Raw genomic sequence first — 26,313 nt, 5'->3', positions numbered from 1 at the left:
AGCTATAAGAAATTTAGAGATGATTGAATGCTGCTATTTCTCAAACTCTTCAGTGAAATTTAAAGGGAAGAAATACTTCCAAATTCATTCCTAGAAGCAAGCATTTACCCCAACACCAAGACAGAGAAGAATCCAACCAAAAAAGAAAGAATTGCTGGCCAATCCCCCTAATGAACACAGATGTAAAAATTCCTCAATAAGATTCTGGAAAAGAGAATACAGCACATCATCAATAAGATTATTATTCATCATGACCAAGTGGGAGTCATCCCTATGCAGGGATGGTCAACACACACAAATCAATAAATGTAATATACCAGATCACAGAGCCAAGGACAAAAACACGATCATCTCAATAGATCAGAAAAAGCATGTAACAATGTCCAATACCGATTCAAAATATAAAAAAAAACCTACAGAAAATAAAAACAGACAGTCTTCAGCTCAATCTATTAAAAGCCATCTATGACAAACCAACAGCAAACACCATACTAAGTGATAAAAACCTGAAAGCTCTTAATGTAAAATCAGGAGCAAGAAAAGGTTGTGTCACCACTCTTATTCAATAAGGCCTTGGAAAAATTAGCCAGAGTAATTAGAAGAGAGAAAGAAATAAAAGGAATAAGGATAGGAAATGAAGAAGTTAAATCGACAAGGTTAAATTGTCATTATTTACAGAGGACATGATACTCTGCATAGAACACCCCCAAAACTCCACCAAAAGGCATCTAGATTTAATTACCAAATTCAATTGCATGGCTGGTTACAAAGTCAACACTCAAAAAGCACTAGCCTTTCTTTATTCGAATAACAAACTCAATGAGAGAGAAATTAGAGAAACAATATCTTTCACAATAGCACCTAAAAAATGAAGTATGTAGGAATCAATCTAATGAAGGAAATAAAAGACCTATACAATGAAAACCACAGCAATCTGAGAAAGGAAACTGGAGAAGATATGATGCTGGAGCATATTACAGTGTTAGCAAATAATGGAGAGGGGAAACAGAAACACATTATTCAGGGAAGGTCACAGGAGTCAATGGAAAGAATTCTATGGCCAAGCCAGAAATGAGTATAAAATAAAGCAATATTGAATTATAAGCCAAACCATAAGAGTTATATCAATGAGACATATTCATATAAATAAGTGACTTCATAAGTAAGTAAGTGGGAGAGAATAAACAAATCTATGCAGGAGAAATTCAGTTACCTTCCATGGATGCTGCACCCTCCCAGAGGAGGAGTGTAATACCCACCTCTTGAAAACAGTTTCCATGACTTCCCTCCAATGACCACAGACAGAAAGGGAGGAAAACTCCACAGTAGACAAATCTGAGAAACACACTTCAGCCCAGGGGCCAGAGTGACATCAGCAATGACAGTCAAGCTGAAAGCACAGACCCTGACACATGTGCAGAAAAGGACAGGCCTAGACATCGCTCTCCACAAAGCTCACTGCCCAGGCACATCATGAGAATAATCTCTGGCAAACCCCAGTGGACTGTCAAGCTACAAACACTGGACCAGTGCACCCCAAACCGTCAGGACAGCAGAATAAGGTTTGCAATCCTGTGACAGCCAAGAAGGGACATGAAGACAGGATGACTGAACACAACGTGGTGTCCTGGAACAGAAGAGGACATTAGGAGAAAATGCAGCAGATTTAAAGTGTGGAGCTTAGTTAATTTATTTTTCCTTTACTAGTATTCAAAAGGGCTTCAAGTAAGGCTCCTGAACTTTAAAAAAAAACAAAAAGTAGCTTAGCTAGATAAACCATACACAGAAGAATATTTTTTCAACATTCTGATTGTCTTTCCTGTTATACACTTTAAGTAGCAGCATGCATTTGGAATTAAGTACCTAAAACATATTTCAAGATGCTGCAACAAATTATCAGAATGATGCACAAATTATCAGAATGTGTGACACCGTGGGGTTCCTAGGTTAGGTTCGCTAAAGTTACTGTTCTCCTTACAAGAGGATACAGTCTCTCCCCAGGCCAGAAAAAAACAACAGTTTGAAACAATGTCTAAATGACTTGTCTGTGGTATTCTATAAACTTTCACTTTAAAGTACAAAGTTCCTTTCTAAGGTGATGCCTTCCAAAGCCCACAACACTAAGCATGGCTGTTGTTTATTTTTTATCCCAGAGTATATGCACACTCCTGAGAATGAGTGCTGATTTCATCCAAGATGAGTGGGACTACATTCCTTTTCTGATAGGGTGGCTCCTGCCCCAGAAGCATTAATACAAGACAGCAGTAAGATTTAGCTGACAGCCTTCAGTGTGAACAATGCACGTACACACATCATCACAGGTATAACACAGACACACACCTGAAGATGCATGAACATTCATTCATATAAACACACACTTACTCATGTCTGCATAAAAGTGCAGTTATGGATATGCATGCACACTCACACAAGTATACGTGAGTGGATACAGAAACATTAGTCACACATTTGCACACATTGACATTGTGCATACACAAACATGCATCCCTGCAGATACAAGCCATGTGTATGTCCACACCCACATACACAAAGCACACATGGCCACAGGCTCACATGTATTTATGCACTCGCACACAGATGCAAGCATCCTCACACATGTGCACAGGTAAGTTCACATGCATACATGTAAATGTGTTTATACATATTCACGCACACATGTATGTTAATATGTACACATACATGGGTCCACGTATACATGCTCACATACATGTACACATGCACTTGCATTCAGGTCAGGACTTCCTTGTCAATGTCATTCATTCATTTAGTCACTCATCCATTCATTCATTTGCTGTTTTGGTGATGGAATCCAGTGCCTTGCACATGCTGGACAAACACTCCTCTGTTCCGCAGAGCTCCCCCCCTCCACCCAGGTCCCCCTTGACTATGTCTTAATGGTATTTGTTCACGTGTTTGTAAGCACCGTGGATCTGACAAGTCAGTTCTGTTACAGAAGCACAGTAACTGCATACTGTGTGTCCCTGCTTGAGGATAACCAGGACCCAATAAGACTTGTTACAAGAGGAGGAGCTCAGTGGCGGTGATTGCCTCGCATGTGTGTGACCCTGGATTCAATCCCCAGTGCTACGTTAAAACAGACAACAGATGGCAGCCAGTGGGCAGTCAATCCCTGCAGAGATTTATAAATATGAGAAAGTGCCCATCTGCATGGACAACCACGGGTTACTAAAGACTGAGCAAGCATATCACAGCATGCAGCATCAGCAGCACCGGAAGTAGCCTCAGGGTTCTGCTCCAAGAAGAATCACTATTGTATTTTTCTGCAGCACATAAGTGTTCTGCTTTTTATTAGTACACGTCTGCAATTCACACAGCATACAGCTGCGTGGGGAGTGGTCCCATGGACATGTCACAGCTTGTCCCTGTTTTTAACCCCCTCCTCCTCCAGCTCCCCACCCCCCTTTCACACTTGCTGGTATTATTTGTCTGGGTTTACCCTAACTGGGGCTATCAGGTTCCTAGTCATGGCGCAGCTCTGCGCTTCTTATTCTCCCTCCCCCTCCTCCTCCCCTCCTGCCCTTGTTCCCGTGGACCATGTCCCTGCTGCTAAAGATCTAACACCTTCTTCCTCCCCATGTCCATTCTTTATCACTGTCTTTGTTTGTGCTTTGCCTCCCTCAAATGAGAGATACCGCATGGTATTTATGGTTGGGTATCTGGTTTATTTCACGCAACAGCATATTTTCCAGGTGCATCCAATTTTCTACAAATGTGTGATTTTTTGTAGTATTCCACGTAGTATTCCAGTATATACAGATACATTTTCTTTATCCAGGTGTCTGTTGGTGAGTATCCTGGCAGCTTCCAGGATTTAGTTACTACGAATTGTGCAGCACACATATTTTCTATGTTTATACTTTATGTAATTGAAATCCTATAACGTGTGCTCTTTTGTGTCTGAATTCAATCATTCAACATTACATTCTTTGGATTCTCCCGTGTCACTATAGATCATACATCTAAATTTTACTGCTGGGAATATCTCAGCACGCTTTAAAATGCAGATATAGCTGCACTTCTGCAAGGGTTATGAATGAAGTCCAGCAGGCGTGCAGATGTTCCTGGGAGTCACATGAGCCGTGTTCAGAGCGATGGCAGCGATCTGCATTTCCACCACCTGCACTTGGATGGCTTCAGATCCCTTGCCAACCTTAGCCCCTTTCCACCTCTTTCAATAGACCCACTCCGATGACCGTGGAGCAGTAATATAACATCGTGGTTTTAATTCAGATTTCCCAGATGAAATTTAGCCCCTCTTCGTGTGACTGTTGCTACTGAGCAGCCCCCCTCACAGAAATGCCACTCAACTATCTTGTTCATTTCCCTATTGCACTGTTTGTCTGGGGTTCTTTTTTTTTCTTACTGATTTGTAGGAGATTTTATAGTTGTAATAGAAGTCCTTCACTGGAAAAATGTATTGTAAATATCTTGTATTTGTAAAAAAATTTTTTCACTCTCTTAATGCTAACTTTGGTTGATCAAAAAAGGTCTGGTTTATCTTTTGCTTTATAGTTGGGTCTCCTTTATGGAATTTGTGCTATTAAAATGTCACTAATATGTCTTTGTATGGTTTCCTTTTAAAGATTTATATTTCACTTTTCACATTTCGATCTGTAAAGCCACACAGCAGTGATTTTTGCACGTGTCATGAGGTAAGGGTCAGGGTGCATTCTCCTGCCCTCTAGGTATCGTGTTGGCAAAACACCAGCTATTAAAAACGAAATCATGTCTTTATTATTGAACCACAGGGTCACCTAGGTCATAAACCAGGAGATCTATAGAAGTTTAAGTCTTTTTTCTGAGCTCAGGAGTTTTTCCTATTGGTAGGGTGTTGGGAGCCGTGGCACTGTCAAGTCATCAGACGCGGTGATTGCGAGGCCTGTAGGAAAGTACAAAAGCCTGAGCTAGATTACCCCTCTCATCGAGCCCGCCTGTGTGGCGTCTGTTTCCTGCTTCCTGATCCCTATCACCCCACTAAGTTCCCGCCTCGCAGGGTAGTCTGCCTAGCTACTAATGTTGCTAGCCAATCAGCTTACTCGACCCGCCTTGATTTGATTGGAGGCCACAATCCTATATATAGCCAGTACCTCCAACCCTGGGGAAAGAAGCACGGAAGGAGCCACGGGGAGCGGACCGGTTGAGGCTTCGGCCAGGTAGGATCCCGGGGCAGACTGTGAGGAAGACAAATAAAGAAAAGCTTGTCCACCATGAAACCCTGTTGCGTGCTGTTCCTGCCGGCCGGGAGCGACACCGACAGTAGGGTTTTCTATCTCTGTAGCAATACCACAGGAATCTAACAGAACTCTATAACAGATTATTTTACTTGCTGTTATAACTTTATTTAACTTTTCCTACAAGTAAATTTGTTGCAGATTAACTTTAAAACCATGTTCACTTAATGTTAAAACAACCAGTTCAAATGCACACACGCACAGATAGAAAAAAATTTTTGCCTAACACACATGAAGCCATAGTTCTGAGCTCCAGCACTGCAAAAATAAACTTAAGTAAAAATTAAAACTAAAATCCTATTTCAAAAATTTAACTGAGTTTTTCTTCATTTTTCCCTCAGCTATTTTAGTATCTTCTAATACCGTATCTACCACAAGTATAGTTCATTTCATACAGATAAATAAATAGTAATGAGAAACACTTTTATTCAATTAGCAAAATTAGTAATTTCTCCCTCCTCAAAAATCTGGAGATTGTATATTTGTTCAATACTGCTAATTACCTTTGGAACTGCTAATATATTGCTGTGATGGTTTCAACAATGAAAATAAAACGTTACCTTTTGTCCTACTCAAGACACTCATTAAGGAAGCATTTTGGAGCAACAAAATGATTTACACTGCAACATTAGCAAGCCTAATGTGCAGACGAATTTGAATTATGTAAGATTATGAATCTCATCAATAGCTTTGGCTATAAATAGGAATCTGTGAGTTTTTCTTAAATTCCACATGCTCAAAGGGAAATCTAACTGTTCCAGGCATCAAGACACCACCTTGCATAATGACTTATCCATATTTTTAACATTTTTAAGATTCTGAAGTATCCTGTCTCCAAAGTAATTCAGAAAATAGGAGATGAGTGAGGGCTTCGAATTGAAGCCAGAAATTAAGATCTAATAAGGGAAGGAATAATTTAAGTAGGATGACAGGCACTAATATAAAATTAAATTGACAAACTTAGTTTTGCTTGAATGGATAAATGTTAATATATAAAACATTCGTTTGTCAAAAGATTAGTATTTTTCTGGTTGAAAATTTTAGATTTAAAAGTTGGAACACTGCACTATCAGATAGCTAGCCAACTCTTTCTGACATTAAATCATTCCCACTTAAAATACTTTAATGTTTGAAGCAAAAATATCAGATTAAATGGTCAAGTTGATTTCTTCTTTACTTTCTTTGCAATTATCTGTACAACCAAATCTCATCACTATCATTAAGAATTCCAATGAGATAGGGCTTCCATATCTTTGGAATGGTCATTGTTTTTTTTAAAAAATCACAAAAAGTAACAAGTCTTGGAGACTCTGCTGGTGGGGATGGAAATGGTGCAGCCACTCTGGAAAACAGCCTGGCAAATCCTCACGCATTAAGCCTGTCACTACCATATGACCCAGCAACCCATCCCCAGGTTTACATCCAAAAGTGAAAGCAGATCTTGGGATGATATTGTGCGGTAACAGTCATCACAGGAGCACTCACAGCAGCCAAATATGGGTCTCAGAAGTGCCCAGCAGCAGCCGTTGAACCAATAAGGAAAAAGTGGACATTCATAGGATGGGATATAGCTCAGCCTTAAAAAGGAAGGAAACCAAGGACGGACCTGCTCAGATATTCCACCTGGAAGAACCAGGTTTACAGCAACAGGAAACAGAATCGTGGTCCCTGGGGTCCCAGGGAAGGATCTGGGGGTGACAGTTAATGACTACAGACTTTCCACTTAGAGCCAGGAAGAGCTCTGGAGATGGGTGGGCGTGATTAACACAGCAGTGTGAGTGGACTTAATGTCATTGATGGGTACACTGAAAATCCCTGAAAACAGCAGATTTCATACCACAACAGAAGACTAAAAGGATGCTAGAGACAGGCGATCTCTGAAATTACTATTAATAACTCCAACCTTCAAGTCTCAAAGTGCATCAGACAACACCAGGGTGTCCAGGGCCAGCCCAGACTCCCCTTCACGGAGAACCCAGAGACTCAGCATTAAGCCAGAAGGTGACAATTCGTTACAGCAAAAGGACACAGGAGAAACCAGTCAGGCGAAAGGCTCTTTGCCACAGCTGGGGGAAACCAGGACAAGGTCCGGAGTCCTCTCCAATGCAGTCACCTAGCATAAGCTTAGTCTCCCAGCACAGAGAAACCACAGCACGCAGGAAGGCTGGCCACCAGCAGCCTGTCAGAGCCTCGGCGCCCAGAGCTTTCACAGGGGCTGGTGACAGCCACCGTCTGCCTGGTGTAGACCAAACCCCAGTTCCCCGGAAAGAGGTCTCAATGCATACCACAATGTAGGTGGTAACACTTGGGCACCCTCAGCCATCTTGGTCCCTTAGGGCTTGGGACACCCTCCCAAGGTTCAGCTCCCCAGACACCAGCCGAGGGCCACCATGCAGCAGGGCTATCAGAGGACACACTGGGCCTGTTGGTGGATCTCCTTCCCTGTGGCACATTCACCTGAAAGGCTGCTTCGCACATGAGACAGGCCCAGCCACACCTCAGCCCCTCAAGATGGGGACACTCACTGCAGTCCCCAGCAGAAGTGGGACCTCCATGGACCGTCAGCACACGTTCAATTCTGAGACACACACTGGCACACCTGGCAGTCACAGGTGGCCTAAGCACAAAAATCTCCATCAGAGAGAATAGTTTTTCTCTAAACGGAAGAATGGCCCTGGTGAGAATCAATTAGGACTTGAACAGTTTTAATTAAGACCTGATCTGTGACTTGAATAATAACTAATCATTACATTATTATTATATGACAAAGTCATTAACTTAGACAAATTGAAAAGCAGCTCTGGACGAGAAATGCTTGCTGAGCTCCTCTGCTCGTGGGGTGGCTCAGCTCCGTCAGCCCCGAGGCTGCACCACCCAGCACCGCACCACCCAGGGCGTCCCCAGAAGCACCGGTTGTGTACGTCTGCCCCGCTTTGCTAGACCTGCCTCTGTCCAGTGGGTGTCCACTGTGTGCCCGCTGGGAAGCCAGGCACACAGGAGGGAGGCAAGTGAGGAAATGGGCTCTGCACGCAAACCATGTGGGCCCAGGAGGACAGAAGCCAGGTCAGCTCCCTGTAAACTGACCAGCATGTGAGCTGAGAATCAAGAACTACTTCCCAGCCCCATAAGCAACTGGCTGGTTCAGAGGACAGGCTGACAACTCAGCAACTAAGGTACGAAAACAACTAACGGCTTGTGTTGTTTGATGGACTCTGCAGCCTAGGGCCACTGGGGGTTTCCTTCTGTCTTGTTTTTGAGATCCAATATTGTTCTCATGGTTTTGTTTTGTTCTGATTTATTGTTTTGTTTTATTCAATGTTCTGTTTTGATTGGTTTCATTCTATTTTGTTTTGTTTGATGGAAAACTATTGTGAAGACAGCAAGACATATTTGGCAGCCATTGCTGACTTCCTATTATCCTGCTTCAAAGTTCTGCACCATTTTCACTGCCTTGTTTCAGTTGACTTTACTCTGTTTTGTTTTGATGGATTTTATTCTCTTTCAAATAAAAATTTTAATTTTTTTTTTTTAAAATCCAACATGCACCCGTGATAAAAGCCCTTAAGAAAACAAGTACAAAGCTGGGCCCAGTGGGCCACGCCTGTAATCCGAGCACTCAGGAGGCAGAGGATGGCTGTGAGGTGGAAGCCAGGCTGCGCTACATAGAGAATCTAAAGCTAGTCTGAACTACATAGCAAGATCTGTCTCAAAAAAAAGTTTTACAAAAGGACCTTATCACAATCAGAAAAACTGTTTGTGGCAAACCTACTGTCAACACTGTACTAAATGGAGAACCTTTGAAAGTTTTTCTGTCAAAATCAGAAACAAAAAAGGATGTCCAGCATCACCACCACTGTTCAGTATGGTACTCGAAACTTTACCTAGAGCAACTGGGCAGAGAAAGAAATAAAAGGCAAACTTACAGTGAAAAAAGAACTCAAACAACCCTTATTTGCAGATGATCCTTTACATAGAAGACCCAATAACTATTCCACCAAAAGGCTCCTAGAACTCATAAGTTCAGAAAAGTGACAGGGTACAAGAAAGAAAGAAAGAAAGAAAGAAGAGAGAGAGAGAGAGAGAGAGAGAGAGAGAGAGAGAGAGAGAGAGAGAGAGAGAGAGAGAAAAGAAAAGAAAAGAAAAGAAAAGAAAAGAAAAGAAAAGAAAAGAAAAGAAAAGAAAAGAAAAGAAAAAAGATAGACAGACAGACAGATAGACAGATAGATATGGGCACTGTAGGACAGCTCCCTCCTGTCCTGGTGGGATGGACAGGCCATTTTACTTGGTGCAGAGACAGACACCATAGGAAAATTCCTGCTAAAGCAACTCTCGACTTCATGGACCAGTGAGCCCACACTCTCTTCAAAGAGTGAGCAGCATTGAGAGAGGCGGGAAGGGGCCAGGGGCTGGGCACAGGCAGCATGGACAGCAGGGCCCATAGAGACTGGAGCTGCCCCACAGGAGCGGAAGCTGGGGAACAGAACCACATTCAGTGTGAGGCTGCTGTGCACACATCGGGAGCAGAGTCCAGAGAGCCTGGGCAGTCTGCTCGGGACAGCAGGCAGCCGGACCTCTTAAGAGGCCCTGACCTCTTCGGGGACCATCTAGAGCCACCTGCTGCTGCCCGATGGCCCTCACCCACCTCTCAGCCTGGCCTGCTCCCAACCCACAGAGGGGTTCTTCAGGGCTGCCCAGTCCAGCAGTGACCCCTCCCCGGGGACCAGCCTTTGCCCTGCGGGAGTCACTGGTCACAGTGGGAGGAAAAGAAGGGCCTCTCTTCACTTTAGCCTCACAGGGCACTACCTTGAACTTACAATAGACCTCAGATGACTTCCTGGTTATACAAAGAAGGTGACCTTCAGCTTCCTGAAGGAGGGCTGAGAGCTGGGCGTGAGAGTGGAGAAGACTGAATTCTGACAGCCGGTCTGCACTGAACGAGGAGCACAGAGACCCAGTAGCACTGCACCCAGGGTGCGTGAGACCCTGCCATCCATCCATGGCACAGGATGACTTGCCCTGTCCACAGCAGATTTTCCTGGAAGACAGTGAAGAAAGTATTCATCCAAAGAAAATATTCTTGCTGGGGAAAGTGTACTGTTTTATCAGGAGGTTTCTGAGTGGTTTTTATTTTTCTAACCTAAAAGGAAGAATCAATATCACATGCCATGTGTGCAACGGCATGATGAGGCAGAGCCAGTTATAGCCTCGTTTTACAAGGTAGAGAGGTCGGAGGACCTCGCCACTGCCCTGCACACAGCACTAAACACCACCAGGAGCAGAGCTCAAGGCCAAAACCACACCCCACAGCCAACTGGTGCCGCTCTCAGCAAAGAGAGGTGGGGGAGAGGGAAGCAGGCGTCCAGCGGGTTAGGGATGTGACTGGTGCTCAGCACAGCCAAGAGCCCACGCAGACTGGACCGACCACATCTGCGCTCGCCCTCCCTGCCCAGCTGGCTCCTTTCTCAGCCCCAGACACCTGTGTTCACGCTTGTTCTCTGCGACTGGAACTAGTGCCAGGCCGACTCCGCCTCTTAGCAAAGGAACTGTCCTTGACCTGACCAGCTGACCACAGTGTTGCTCTTGCTCACTGGTGGCTTGGACAGCTCCCAGCTGCAAGGCCCATGTGCAGACGAATCCACCCAGAAAGCCACCAGCAGCCTGAGCGCTCTGGACACGCTGCGTGGTGCAGGGACCCGCCTCGTGGTGCAGGGACCCGCCTCTCCCCGAGGATTCCCAGAGCATAGTTTCAGTTGGAATGTGGCAAGGAGCTCCGCATGGTGAAAGTGTTTACTCTTGTCTAATGGACATTTCCCAGACTCATTTGCACATGAAACACACATTCTGTGATTAACATTTTGCAGGAGAGTTCAGTGCAGGACCCTCGGAGAGGCCTGGGAGCACCTGCCTCCTGCTTGCTGTATGCGAGACCTCACCCCATGTTTAATGTAGGGTTTGTTCTCTGTGGGTCTGAACACATAGGAAGGCAGACGTAAGCCAAGCACATGCGACAATTCCACAAAGGAAGAATTTGAAGGGGACTTGTCCTGCGGGAATCACCCACCACTGGAGCACCAGAATAGTTAAAACTTGAGAAATTAAACCCTGATTTTAATGAAAAAAATCAAGTTAAATGGCAAGAAACCCTAAAGTGAATTTTCAAAGACAATTCAAAAACTGAGTTTTGGAAAGAAGACCCCGGTGCTCAGCTAAGACTAAGTTCATTCAAGAAGAAACAAATTCAGGCACAACCCTCCCACGGAAGCAGACAGAGCCGGGAGGAACTAGCACACCAGAAAAATTCCAGTGCGAGAAACCAGACTGCTGGGAACTATGTCCTGGCTGTTTTCCTGAGTCATTTAAAGAAAAACAGACATATATATATAAAGGAAACTATCAAGACGCTGTGGTTTTGCTCAGGTCTAGCTCATCTCAGGTAAAAACAATGCTATTTAAATTCAGGAAGGAAAGGATATTATTTTAAGCTTAGAAAACTCAAGAAATATCAAAAGACCATGAAAGAACTAAATATATACATATATGATATATATATATATATAAAGTAAGCACAATCATATTGTTATGAGTTAATCAGAAGAAAAGCAAATGATCTTTTAAATATAAATTTGACTTTCAGAAAATTACTTTCCATTCATATTTTTCTTTTGACAAACTGGCGGGTTTTTTGTAATCTCTTTATGTATAGAAACGGAGACATCTGAAACACGGTGTTTGGATGAGATGATCGATGTGGCCCGAGGTACTACTTTAAATTTTGTAACTATAAACATTTTGCTGACTGAACTTGTGACTTAGACCTGATTTTCTTCTGCATTTTGTGTTGCTCTTGTAAGTAGAAAGTAGAAACCAGCCCCAGTGAGGTTAAATGAGGTCGGAGCACCCTGGCTGGCACTAGGGTGTAGTTTGTGTCTAGTAATGGGGCCCCTCCTCCCCACCAGGGACCCCAGGATATTTCTGCAGTGTTCCGAGCTCTCTGAAAGGCGAGGGCTGGCTGTGAACACCCATGGCCGTGTTTCTGAGCCCGGCCGAGCCAGCACTGCCATTCTCTGCACCCGTCTGACCCGGGACCACACTGGCCCCACACCCTCCGCCCCAGTGCCCTGGGGACACACCCGTAGGCACCTCTCCCTTGCGTACTCAGAACTTCACATAGCACTTAGGAAAGAAGCAGAAGGAAGAATTTACAGATAAGAGCAATTTCTGCCCAAGGTATTAAGTTATCCCCAGTAAAATCTGGAAGTGCTGCAAGGGTAGCTACAGCCTGGAGAAGTTGGTAAAAAATATCCGCTAATTATGATTGTAGAAAATAAAATGATGTTTTGTCTGGGACGGGCCTCTAGCACACGGTTGCTTGGAGAAAAGCCAAAGCGTAGGAGCAGCGGGAGTGCCCGCGGGCCGCACACCTCAGTGAGGAGACTCGGCTCTCTGCTGCGTCAAGAAAGAGCTCAGGCCAGTGAAGGTGGACTGGAAGGAGACCTCAGCATCAGAGGCCACTCCTCACATCGCAGGAAAACGAGAGAGACCAGCTGCTTCTAGAGCACTTGGTCCTTCTCTGTGTTGCCAACTCAGATCTCTCCCAAGTGTGCAATGCTTCAAATACACCCACAAGCTGTGAGAACAGAACGCCTCAAGTCCAGGGGCACAGCAGCCCTGAGCCGTGACCATTCTGCACCCCACCTGCATGCTGCCTTCCCTGGCTGTTTATTTGCATCCTTTATAATAAATCGGCAATGATAAGTAAGGTGCTCTCCTGATTCCGAGCCATCCCAGCAAATCACTGAATGTGAGAAGGGAGGTTACCAGACTTTCAGTCAAGTTGTACAGAGTGCAGCTGGCCTGACCCCTGTCACCAGTGACTGACATGAGGGCCGCCTTGTGGGACTGATGCCTTCACCTGAAGAGTGGGATGCTGTCTCAGAGTTATCATCAGAATCGAACTACTTAGTGCTAGAGAAGAAAAGCATTGGTTGGTGTGAAGAGCACAAAAAACACTTTCTAGTGGTGGCAGAAGTTTGCTACCTCAGCCTCTAGTGACCTGTCTTCCATAGGAACCAGGGCCTCCTGTCGAGGTTCAGGGGTGCAGCCAGCAGAGAAACAAGACATTGCACCGATACTGGCACATCATTCTGGCCAGTGCCATCTCCTAAGGACTTGGCTGAAAGCCCCATGAATAACCCAGGTAGGAAGCTCACTGCCCAAGTCAGTCAAGGGAGAGTTTCCAATCAGACAGGGCTTACTCTCTATAAATCTCCCCAGGAAGAGTTGGGCCTTTCAGATATAATGACACACAATATTTTGTGATCAAGATTAAGACAACTAGGGTAACATGAATTCTTTGTAAATATCATGAAATGATGACACATTTTTGAAACTTTGTAACACTTAGGATTCGTCATTTCCAAGGATCAAAAAACCCAACCCAGAACGGCCAAAGCATGGGATTTGTGTGATCATGCAGGCTGCACATCTGCAGATAAACATGATGATATAGCCACTGTATTTTTGAGTAGCCCCAGGGACTCTGGGTGAAGCAGAAGAAAGCTTGCTCTCAAATTCTCTGAATCCAATAGAATCAAGCGTGAAATAACTGTTGTCATGTTTAGCCACTACATTTGGAGATGACTTGGTACACAGCCACAGTGACTTGGTACACGGTATAGGTGATGATACCAAGACCTTTCCCTGGCGCTGGTGCTTCGGCTCAGGCCTCATTCTGGGCTCCTGGCAATGGCCTGCAAGGTTTCTGCCCAGTTAATATAAGGGACTTCATCCTCCAGCAGCCCAACAGCCACGTGCTGGCGACTCACGCTAGCTGGGCGTCGTCCCTCCGTAACTCCTCAGTGGCTATCACAGATCTCTAGTCCTGAGGTGATGATGCTTTACTTCCCAAGAAATACACAGGTGAGCAAAATATGCAATCCCTAGTCAAAATGGGGCCACTGCTTCAGTAAAAGCAGAGAGCAAAGTCAGTAAACAGCTTCTAGAACCTCTCCTGCACCTCCTCTGCTTCCAGCCTCCTCAAGGATGTCCAGGCCTCTTCGGACTGTCTAGAGCCTCTCTGCTTACAAGAGGGTCAGGCGGCCCTCAGCACTGCTCACCTCCCAACTCCATTCTCGGGACCGGTGAGAAGCTGTCAACACGCTCACTCGCCCAAGTGCCACCACCCAGAGCTGGAGATTGCTGGCCGTGGCGCAGATCAGCGGGGAGGCTCCTCACGTGTGCTTTAAGGATCAGCGGTTTTGTCTCCCTTCCAGCATAAAAGGCATGTCTGCTCGGAGAAGGCCAAAGCCGCTTCCACCCAGCAGTCAAAGTTGCATGGAAAATCGCCTTTCTTTTTATTTTCTTAACATAACGTGTGGATGGGACAGACGCTGAAATTTGCATTCAGAAAATATTGATCTCACATTCACTATTTTAACTCTCAGAAGGAGCAAACGTATTTGAACAGTTCAGTGAGTTTACAACACCGTGATCAATAGAGAGCTTAACCTTTAAAAAAGCACCCAGTACCACATTAGCTTCTATTCTGACCTTTGAGAAAATATGAATGTCCAGCTAGAAATCCCTGAAGCAGCAGACAGCAGGTGGGGCTTCATAACTCTACGAGGAACTTTATTCTGGCTTATTCATGATCCTTCTGAATCACACCAAACAAAGCAAAGACAATTTAAGATGTTGCTTCTAGTACAATATTTTCTAAGCAGTATGTTCTCGGGTACTTTTTCTACGTTTTCATTTCACTTAGCAACTTGTTATTGTTTTTTAAACCCCACAAAAATTAGTCACGTCCAAATAAACCTCAAACAAAAACAAAACATGGTAACGAAAGCTTTACTGAAGTAAAATTTCACAGCTAAACTCAACTTAATGGGTGTCTATATTTAGAGACAGTAACAACGCTAACTTTATAGATGGATGAAGCAACCATTTATTGACCCTGGATATTGGTTGGGTAGAAGAGAAATGAAGCAGACTGGTTCCCATGAAAGAACACCCGGGAAAAACACCTAATGCAAGAGCCCAGCAGCAGAGTGACCTCTAGTGCGAACAATTACCTCCAGAGAAAGCTAAGCAACATCTTATCCTTCCTAAGAAGTGCGGCAAAGAGGTTCTCGGGGGAGAACGGGGCCACAGTAAAAAGAACAGAGAGGCTGAACGCGGCTGAAGGTGCTGTCTTCCCAGAGGAAACTTGGTGATGATCACCAAACTTCGCACACGTCCACGCTGCTCACAATAAACCGGACTGGTCAACAATAAACACCAACGAATCCATACAGACTCCTTTCCTCAGAGGCAAGAGGGCACTGAGAGAAGACCAGAAAAACTTCACAAAAAACAGAAGCGACCACTGAAGTGCCTGAAGCTGATAAAATTACAGGCAGTGTAGCAAGGCCTGAGCAAGTGCAAGCCTCCCAGAAAGTACCGGGCTGGTCCAGGCAGAGAAGGGACGTGGCCATGCATAGGGCTCCACAGGACAGCGCCAGCAAACACCCTTCCTGGGGCAGGAAACAGTAAACTAGAAGGCAGGTGTGCGCGCCTGAGGCTGAGAGGTGAAAGGGAAAGCGACAAGAGGGGGCAGTGTAGAATCCTGTGAGGCCAAAAGAACCAAAACCTTGATGGGCTTCCTCCAAAACCACCAGAAAACGGAAACCACAAGTACAAAACTGCAGTGCACCACACTGACCACAGGGGGCGCTCTGAAACCAGGAGCGCAGGCCACAGCCTAGGTGTGGAGGACAGAGAAGAGAGTGGACTTCGCCTTCCCGGGGCTTCCCAAAGACTAAAAGAGCCTGAAACCGCAAGGATGTCTCCGAAGAAGCCAAGGGTAACCTAGAGGAAAATGTCACTGCGCTGCAGTGCTCTACATGGAATTACACGCTCACAAATAAACATCTCGGCTATAAATCAGAATCCCAAATGCTAAGACAGAAAATGAGAGTTAAAAGCAAAACGCACAAATTATGTCAGAACGAAGGTTAAATTATAAAGTGTTCCAGAAATAACATAATCAAATGGAAATGCAATACAGGACACGAAGAAGCAAACAAAAGGATAAAAATCATTTAAGCAGCAAAGTAAATCTGAGAGCAATTGGTTGAAATGAAAGACAAAGAAGGACTTTAAGACTCGACCTAGGAGGTCCAGAAACACTTAACCTGTCATGGGAGAAGCTTCCTAAAGCAATAGAAGCCACAGTGCTGTCACCTGGGGGACACCTGGGAATGTTTTAGTAAAAATTACCACACTTCAAAGATGCTAAAATCCTGCAGGCCTGCAGTAAAGTGAGCAGATTACTTACAGCAGTAAGAGCATCCGGCCCCACCCGGCTTATGGCCTCCTAGAAGCCAGTCAACAAGAAAGCCCATTTCCCCAGCACTCAAAGCGGGCACAGGAAAGAGGGTGCGGTGGAGGAGAAGCCAGACTCCATCAGCCACAACAGGTGCTGAAACACAGTCTATCACCTGCAAAGATCACGGAATTCCCATCAAAGCTTCACCCGTTGAAAGACAGGGACACCAGGAGAGCATGCGGCGGGCGTATCTGGAAGTCGAAAGAGGGACACATTCACCACAGGTCAGTAGGGAATAAGCAGAAGCCAAAGGATGCCTGTGAGTGGAGACAAAGTAGATATTAAAGACCGAGTAAGAAGCAAAGGCCTGCAGGGATCTGACAAGGCTCAGAACAAAGGGAGTCACCGCAACAAAAATGGTAACTTTCTAAACGCACAAAAAAAATTAGAAAAAAATGTACACAGAAGCGTGACAACGAAAATGTAAGGTACTGTGCATAGCACCACGATAAAATTGCAGTGATGTGAATCATACTAATGAAAATGAGGTTTGACTAAATTCACTTGCTGAAAGAAAACCATATTTTCACTTTGTTTCCCAAAGCAAGTTCCAACAATACACCAAATATAAAAGGCACACCTAAAACAAAGTTAAAAGATGAGAGAAGTGTTTATGATCCTAGTATTAAAGCAAATTCAAGCCAAAGAGCATCAAGCATGGCAAGGCGTGAAGCCTGCTCTGCAAAAGCTTCCACCTCCCAGAGAAGACAGGACAGTGATCCAGGTGCACCCACCAAGTCACACTGTGGCCACCATTAAAGGCAAACAGCAGAGATTCAAGGGGAAATGGAGAGAGAACAGCTGCCACAGGGACACACCACTCCAAGTACCAGGCAGGTGAACAGACAAAAGCTAAGTGAGCAAAGACAGGGCCCTGCATAGGCACTGTGTCAGTTACATAAATACGTAAGTTTACACAGTAGAGAGTGAACTTTATTTTCAAGCACACACATGGAACATGGTAAAATTTGGTTACAAAGAAACCAGAAGTAAGTTCCAGAAAGCAAGAAATTAATAACAAAATAAATAAAAACAGTCCTTAACCAGGAAATTGAATTAAATATCCAACTCTTAAACAAAAGGCAAAAATATACAGGCAAAAGACAATAGACAATACAGAAATTCTACATATTAAAAGCTATAGGATGCATTTAAAGCAGTGGGCAGAGAAAAAAGCATAGTATTGAACACTTATGGAAAGAAAAATAAAGAAAAATAATAAATTAAATAAATTTTCACTTCAAAAAATCTAGTACAAAAAAACAAAGTAAACCACAAGGAAGTTCAAGGAAGACAATGCTAAAGGTGACAGTGAAGTTAATGAGGTGGAAGATAGAAAACTAGATCTAACTAATGAATCAAATCTTATTATTTGAAAATGAAACTAGGCAAATTGCAAGCTGCTAATTATACATTAATCTACAGGTAAGAAAATAATCATTGAAACAGATAAAATTTTAAAATAATTTTAAGAAACCATTTGCAAACCATCACCAATATTTTTATAAAATTAGTCATAAATTCTTAGTCCATCTATTTGAATATTCCTGATCCAGATAAAACTGTAACCTAGTACAATAGGGTTTTTATTCTTTCAAAATAGTTCTACAAAGCTGTAATAATCAGGGAGGGGCAGCCATGGAGACCAACAAACCGGAACAGGGAGCCCTGGGACTGACCCGCACAGCTCCACTTCCCTGATGTTTGCTCACTTCGTGAAAGCGCTTCTAAGAAGGAGCACAGCTCCTTCACCAAAGGGAAGTGGTCCTTCCATATCCACAAGCAAGGCGGGAAAACTTAAACTGAGACACACACGTACGAAAAAATAACTCAGACTTAAAACTAACACAACATAAACGTAGGAATAAAGCTAGAAGACTTTTTTTGAAAAGAAGAAAAATCTTGGTGCTAGATAAAGAATTCTTATGGTATCACACTCTTGACACCAACAGTACGATACATAAAAAGAAAATCTGACACACTGGCCTTGGCAAGATTCAAAAATTTGTTACATAGAAGCATCTGTTAAATGAAGGAGTAAACTCTCCACAGACTGTGACAAGATGACACCATAACTTCACGCAAAACTACCCTAAGCGGGAAACAAGTCACATTTGTCTAGAGAGTGAATTAGACAAACTGTAGTTGCCGTGCCGTGCCGAGCAATGAAAGAGGTAAAATGGTGATAGATGAAACAATCAGAGGAATCACTACAGCTACACGGGTGTAAAGGCCAACCCCAAAGGTCGCGTGCTTGTGTTCCATTTATATCACAACATCCTGGGGGGCCAAAAGGTTTAAAGACAGAAACCAGATTAGTAGTAGGGGTGAGGTCAGGAAGGAAGTGGCCGAGACACTGCAGGGCACCGTGAGGGTCCCGCGAAGGTGGCACCCTTTCTACATCATCTTAGTGTCTGGTTGTGATATTGACCCCCTTCCTCAAAATTTTATTTTTGGAAGGAACTTGGTAAAGCGTGCAGGACTTCTGTATTATTCATACCACTGCTCATAAATCTACAAGGATCTTCAAAGGAAAGGTGTCATTTAAATTTTTTAATCAAACCAGAAAATGTCTAGACAAAGACACAGATGAAATCTGTCTATTTTGCTTGTAGAATATCTAAAAGCCCTTTGCAAACTTTAAAATACCAAAATAAACACAAAAAATAGTCACAGCATTACATTTGAGCTGATGCCTTCAGAAGCTTAGAGAGCTCTGCAGCGGGGAAATTCAAACCTCTCAAGAAAAAGACTTAACAAAGGATGTGAGTGGAGCGTTCATACGGTAATAAATGCAGTTACCAGGACCTCTACTGAGAGAGTGCAATCCCAGTGGAATTAACAGACACAAAACATGAATCTGGGTTTGCTGCCCAGCTGAGCCGTGCATGTTTAACACGGCAGTGAAGGTTTCGGGAGCCAACTTCGGCCAGGTGGATGCCAGCGTGTCACGGTTTAGCTGGATTCTTAAACATAACTCACTGAGCTGGCAACCGGATGTCAGGAAGATTATTTTCAATGATCAGCAATGAAGTGGACTTCTATTTATAGAGATATTTATCACACCATTGATACTAGTAAAGAACAGGAACCAACCTCAATATTCAACAAACGTAAAATAAATAGGGATAAATCTGCATAATATATGCATAAACATATTCTATTCCAGAAGAATAATTAATGGCCTGGTAAAATGTTCCCAATGTATTATGAAGAACAAAAGGCAAGACAAATGAATTTAAAAGTTTGTTATGAAAATAAATGCATATCATATGATAGGCATGGAAAATGTAAGAAAACACAGATTACAATCAGTGGTTATTTCTGGGCAGCAAAATTATAGTTTATGTGTATATTTTATTCTTTTGCATATTTAAATACATTATATAGTCAGAAAATAGCAATTTTTAAAATAAGACAGAAAGTCCACCTTCTGCACTGTGAAAGCCGTCTCTTATCGGAAGAATTTTTAATGGGCCACAAAAGTCAAGCACAGGCATCCGCAGCTGCTCCTCAGGCCACTGCACAGACGAAGACCACACACCGGGTAGTGACCGACCCAGGAGCACAGACGGCCCTCACCAGAGGACACGGCTGGGAGATGAACCGCAGAGAGGCAACACAGGCCCGGCTCCTCGCTGCTGGGCACGGGCGGCTTCCTCCACCCCAGGACACAGATGTGGCTCCTGAGGTCAGCGGCCAGTGAGCTCCCGAGCAGACTCCCCACGCTTTCTGAGACGCCGAGGTCCCTGCTCTCCCTGCCCACACTGCCCACACTGCACACCAAGCCTCACCATCCACCTCCTGGTTCAGGGGAACTCGGAGCCCAGCTCAGCGGAGGCAGTGCTGGCTCCCAGGCCCAGTGGGTGTCACCTGTAGCCTTGCTCAGAGTACTTCCCTGTGAGCCCTTGTCCTGCCTGTGCTCCTGGCCGAGGACAGGAAGGAAGTGGAGGTGAGGAAGGCCATCCTGCCAAGGCCACCGCCACATCTGTCACAGAGAGTTCTGTCCCAAGCAGAATAATTCTTAGGAACAGGGCTGCTCCCTCTCTCTCAGCTGAGGCATTTGACAGTCCAATAGGAGTGAGGCGGTGGAGCTTGGAGCATGGCCCCTCGTCCCTTAGCCGCGGGGTCGCATGTGCCAGAGTCCTGTGGCAAGATGCACGGTCAGGCTCCCCCAGGGCTGGGGCGCTGGCCCAGCACCTCCTTCCTGCCCACACCCACGGCCCCCAAGAGGCTCATCCACATTAGCAACTCGGCAAAAACGCTAGGATTGCTGGATTCTCAGGATCTGTGGAACAGCCAGTAGAGTACCTCCGCACAAAGCCAGCACTCCACTATAGCAAGCTCCATGTTGTCTCGTCACAGTCTAAAGACAGTTTATTCATTCCTTTAATAGATTCTTCCACATAACAAAGTTTTAGATCTTGATAAGGTCAGATGTGTCAAATTTTCCTTTTACGTATTACACTTTTGGTGTCAAAAAAATGATACCATAAGAATTTTTTAACCCTAGATGCCAAAGATGTTTCTCCGAGAGTGTGACTGTGTCCCTCAAGTTTCATGTGCTGGAAAGTTAACCCCAGTTCACACTGAGGGCATCTGGGTTGTGAGGCTTCTGCCTTCACAAACAGATGACGGGAACAGCTTCATCTTGAAGCACCCTTCAGGCCCGCTTGCTCTGCTCACCACGTGATGCCCACTGCCATGTAACAATGCAGCCAGGAGCCCACGGGTGCCAAGAAGGTGCTAGCACCACACTCTGGGACAGCCCAGCCTTTCCAGAACTGAATCAGATAAACCTCTGTTCATTATAAATCACCCAGTCTTACCATTTTGTTCTATTCTGCTACAGTAACAGAAAATGGGCCAAGCCCACACTCAGCCCTTTCCTGGCGTGCCCAGCCAGCTCCCTTTACCAGCCTAGGCCTGGCTGGAGGCCCTTCAGAGGAGCAGGTGACTGGGCAGGGACCATAGGCTCTGTGAGCCATAAGTCACCCTCTACTCAGGCACAGCGGAGACCGCTGCTTGTCACACAAAGGCTGGCTCTGCAACCCACAGCTACACTTGCATCCAGCCGTGAGCTGATAGTCAGAGCCCCTGATGGAAACGCAGCTCCACCGGCTGGAGAACGGTCACCTGGACAGCGCAGTTCACTAGGCTCTCTAACCTGCTCACAGGTGCACTGCAAACACAGGCACAGCTGCCGAGGCCCCGAGTGGACGTGGTGCTCTCAGAGCGAGTTGCCTGCATGGGGACCAGCTGTGTCCCCCTCCCATGTCACCTCACCACACGGCCTTCAGAGCTCACGCCGAATCCTGCCTCCCTACCTGCCATGACACGACCATCCTGGCCCAGCCCTAGCATCACCTTCGGGTCCTTGCTAGTGAGGGTTCTGTCTGTGTGACCCAGCAGGAGGCTGCCAGATGCCTGCCTCACACCATGTGTACCGGCAGGAAGCCTCAGTCTGGAGCAGAGCTTTGGAGACAAAGCAGTAGAAAATTAGCCCGCAAGCCAACAGTCACATCCTGACCCCGATCAACCTGGAATGCTCCAAACTGAGTCACCCTCACCACGAGAAGCTGATACAGAAATAACTGTTTACCATGTTATTTCCCTAGCTAACCTCATCTATACCAAAGTCCCTCTAATTGCTAAAACATGCTCATCCTAGTGTTTAGCAATATGCATTGTTTTTCTTCTTAATTAAGCAAGCTCAGGAACTAGATAGGCAAATGAAAATTTAAAATGGGTTTCTTAAGTACCTGAAAAATTCCATGAAGGAAAATCCATATCCATGCTGCTCTGCAATCCCTGCACAGACGACATTTGCAGATGCTCCAATCAGCGTCCCATTCCCTGGAATCAGAATTTTAAAAATAAAGTGAAATCCCAGCATCTCTTGGCAGCAGACTGCGGTTCCCTTTTGTTCTGTAATATCTGGATCATTCTGCAGGCTTTGATTTGATGATTACTTTACAGGCACCATCAAAGTGAATGCTTTGCAAATATCTGGAAACATACATCCTGGCAAGCAGGAAACAAATTCTCTGTCTGTAAATACCGTGATTTCTTCACGGACGAGACGACAGCTGCTCTACATGACGGAAAGAAGGAGATGGGAAGGAGCAAGGACAAGCCACTGTGGAATCGGGGGCAGGTGTGAGTTACGGGAAAACGCAAGCAGTGGTGGGGCACACATCATTAGCAGCAATGGAGTGAAATCTCAGACCACTGCCTTCCTTGGGACTCCTGGCCCGGAGTCTATCGGGACACTCCTCCAATCAATAAGAGAACACAAGAAAACACAAGAACACAAGAAGCAGTTGTGCTGCCTGACACTGGTCACCAAAATCCATCTCCTTCCCAGAAAATGTCACCATGAGTAAGCATTTGTGATGTGAGGAGACCCTCTGTACTCACAAACACACCCCGACCCCCACAGCCTGGCGAGGAACAGAGCCAAGGCTGGCAGGGACATTAGATCTGCCCCTTCTCTCACACCCCCTGCAGCCAGGGCTCCCGAAAGGGCGAATCTGCAAGGCCAAGTCAGTGGGCCTCTTCTCTCCTTCCGAGCTGCCGTGATCTGGGTTTGAGGGTGGGCACGTGACCCAGCATCCGTCAGCTTAGCTCATTTCTGACCTCTGTGTGAAGATTAGAGGAGCAGCTCTCTTTGGAGGCAGCATGTGGGAAGGTAACTCGAAGAACTGGCACCAAAACGTTTTTATTGGGAAGAAGAAATCCATGTGAGAATGGCTCCAAACAGCTTTCCTATGCCTTGAATGTCAGAAAGATGAGTCGGCAATGCTGGGTGTTTTCTGACTTGCTCTCAGGAGTGATGAACAGAGAAGTCATTGCCAGGACCCCTTCCCTCTACCCAGAACACATGTCTTCAATTTTCCTTGGCTTCAAATGACCATGGCCTGCCTGCTGCCACAATAGTCACAAGCCAGAGACAGAATCCATCAGCCTGACACCCCCTGTCATCAGCAGGGGAAGAGATGTAAGAACAGCTATGTCATACTCAGTGAGGACGGGCACCTCCTTCCTTGGCATCTGACAGGGTGCTCGTGGGGTCTCCACAGGTTAAGCAAGTGACTGCACTATTCAGAAGTCAGGGTTGTTGTGGTACAGGTGCTCCCTGACTTACACTAGGGTTGTGACCCCGTAACCCTATTGCAAGTTAAAAGGTTTTAAGTGTAAACTGCGCTGGATGCACTCACCTCTGGGCCACCTAGCAGAGCACCACAGTAACTGTGGAGCATCAGCTACTTCCTCTCAGACCCGCTGCCGCTGCCCAGCATCGGGGGTCAGGGGAATTTTGCCCCTTATTGTTGCCCCAAAAAAGAGCAAAGCTCACAATCCAAGCCATGGCTCTTATTGAGTGCATATTGATCTTGCACCATTGTAAAGTCAGAAAATTATAAGTCAAACATTAGATGTCAGAGGCCATCAGTAGTAGCCGTCATGATACTAGCAAGGTTTTGATGGTACCTCAAATCCATGGGTTCCATGAGGTAGAGAAAAAGCCTTAAGCATTACTATCCAAGCTCAGATTTTCTCCCCAGTTTCTGTTAACGTCCAGGCAGATGGGGTGCTCTGCTGTTTGCCTTGGCACCTCTAGGTTATGAGACAGGGAAGTATGATCCACAGATCTAGAGCCAAACCAGTTTCTAAAATGATTCCCTGCCCCGTTTTGATGCACACTGCATACAAAGACTCTCCAGTCTGATTTCCTGAGTCTGCCAGGAAAAGGCCACCTTTTTAGCCCAGTGCTACTCTACACCCTTGCATTTCCCTTGGCAAGATCAAGAACTACCTGTCCTTCAAGACGTGAAAATGATCTATGGAGAGCAACGGGTTTTAACCCAGCACAGGCTCTTGGGCTGCCCACGGATTGCCGTGGCTTGGATGTGGTCTGCACTTTCCTCGTTCACTGTTCCTCCCACTTCCTCCAACACCGTCTCCCCTGCCCCAGGCCTGCGGAGACGAAAAGTCTCAGTGTGCAACCTTGTCTCAGCCTCTGCTCTCCAGGAAACTCAAGCTAAGAGATTTTTCAAAAGACTCGTTGACTTGTATTTTTATTTTCTCATGTGAAAGAAGCCATGAGATACTTAAGCTTGTGTGTCTGATTTATTTCACCAAACATGATCTCAAGGTGTACCCAGTTCACAATAAAGGACTCCAGGTTATCCTTCTCCACAGCAAAGCAGTGCTCCTTGGTATGTAAATACCTCCTTTTCTTTTTCCTTGTTTGCTGATGGACATGTAGACCGCTTCTGAGGTTTAGCTGTTAAGAACTGTGCTGTATACACAGGGGCAATACAATGTCTTTATCTTTTTTGAGAAGATATCCAGAAGGGGAATAATTAGGTCAAATGGAATTTCTAGATTTAATTTTTTGAGGAACCGGCATTCTGATCTTCATAGTGATTATACTAGTTTACATTCCCACCAACAATGAAGAAGGAGTAAAAAATAAAAACTGCCATGTATAGTGGTGTGTGCCTGTAATCTCTGCACTCAGGAGGCTGAAGCAGGAGGATCACTATGATCTTGAAGCCAGCCTGGGCTACATAGTGAGTTCAAAACCAGTCTGCACTGCATACCAAGACCCTGTCTCTAAATAAATAAATATTTAAAAGGACTTGCTTGACTTGTATTTAGCTTACTAAAAATAAAAGAAAAGCAACTAAAAAATACTAGAATCAGGCCAGTAAAGAATTTTTGTTTGTTCCAAATGAGCTAGTGAATCTCCTCCAATTTATACAGCAAATGATATTTCTAATGTCAAATCAAACATCCGTCTAAAAAGTTCTTTAAAGTGTTCAACCTAGCAGAAGAAATGACCGTCTTGTTCGTGTGGGGTTTCAGCCTGGATGATGAAGAGTTCGGGAACTGGACAACAGCGATGGAACAGCGTGAATCACAGACACGGCCTGGGCTGCAGCGTGAGGGCAGGACGTGAACAAGGAACCACGTGAGTTAACCACGTGTGCAGGACAATGTGAATTGCCATACCGCTGGAGTGTGACTGACAGCCACGTAAATTAGGAGCCGTGTGGATGCATCTAATGTCACTGAACTGCATCCCCAAAATGGCCAAGGTAGTAACCTTTGTTATATGTATCTTACCATCATGTGTGTCTAATGCTAAACCCACGGTGATGGGAGCAGAGTCTCCACAGACCCAGTGCAGAGCAGTGCTCCAGTGACCAGAGCTGCAGGGCTGAAGGAATCAGAGCACAGAAGTCTGTGCTGCTCAGGCTGCTTCCGGATGTGCCCAGGGTTCAGTGTCTGGCCCCAATGTAGGTTGTTGGTCTTCAGGTCATTAGCTGTCAGTGTCCGTCCTCAACACCCCCTTGACAATCACCTTACATTTTAGGGGTGAAGAGGAGCTAGCGTCCTGGCCTCTCCCCTCCTGTGACTCTTTCAGAGCATGTCCTTTGGGAGCTCCTCTCCTGGCCCTTCCTGCAGTGTCTCCCGGCACCCCACCATCGCCTACCTAGGTGACTATCTCCCATAGTCTAGAGTAGGATGATGAACTGATCACCCAGCACATGAGTGAGGATCAGTCCCATTCTGGCAATCTGGACTCTTTCTCCACCGCTAGCATTAGAAGTAGCTATGGATGACATACACCCTTGTCGCTCCTTCTCAGACTATTTCAACATT

The 26,313-nt window shown here is 45.2% G+C and overlaps 1 protein-coding gene across 6 annotated transcripts in view; it reads right to left on the bottom strand.

Moving 5' to 3' along the window:
- Oca2 (OCA2 melanosomal transmembrane protein) overlaps positions 1–26,313 on the bottom strand; it is a 310,843-nt gene that overhangs the window by 53,314 nt on the left and 231,216 nt on the right. For 3 of the 6 annotated variants that reach the window (XM_063249815.1, XM_063249816.1, XM_063249821.1), the window contains exons 23-24: positions 22,404–22,497; positions 5,130–5,213 (exon numbers count right to left, since the gene is read on the bottom strand). In XM_063249815.1, coding sequence (XP_063105885.1) covers positions 5,130–5,213; positions 22,404–22,497 — 178 coding nt within the window. Of the gene's footprint in view, positions 1–4,545; positions 4,922–5,129; positions 5,214–22,403; positions 22,498–26,313 lie in introns of those variants that run through there. The other 3 variants (XM_063249819.1, XM_063249820.1, XM_063249818.1) reach the window with 2 other exon arrangements.

The sequence above is a fragment of the Cavia porcellus genome, unplaced genomic scaffold, assembly GCF_034190915.1.
Source record: "Cavia porcellus strain 051 isolate PalLab524CR breed Dunkin Hartley unplaced genomic scaffold, mCavPor4.1 scaffold_6, whole genome shotgun sequence".
NCBI lineage: Eukaryota > Metazoa > Chordata > Mammalia > Rodentia > Caviidae > Cavia > Cavia porcellus.
This window is presented reverse-complemented; position numbering and strand designations above follow the sequence as displayed.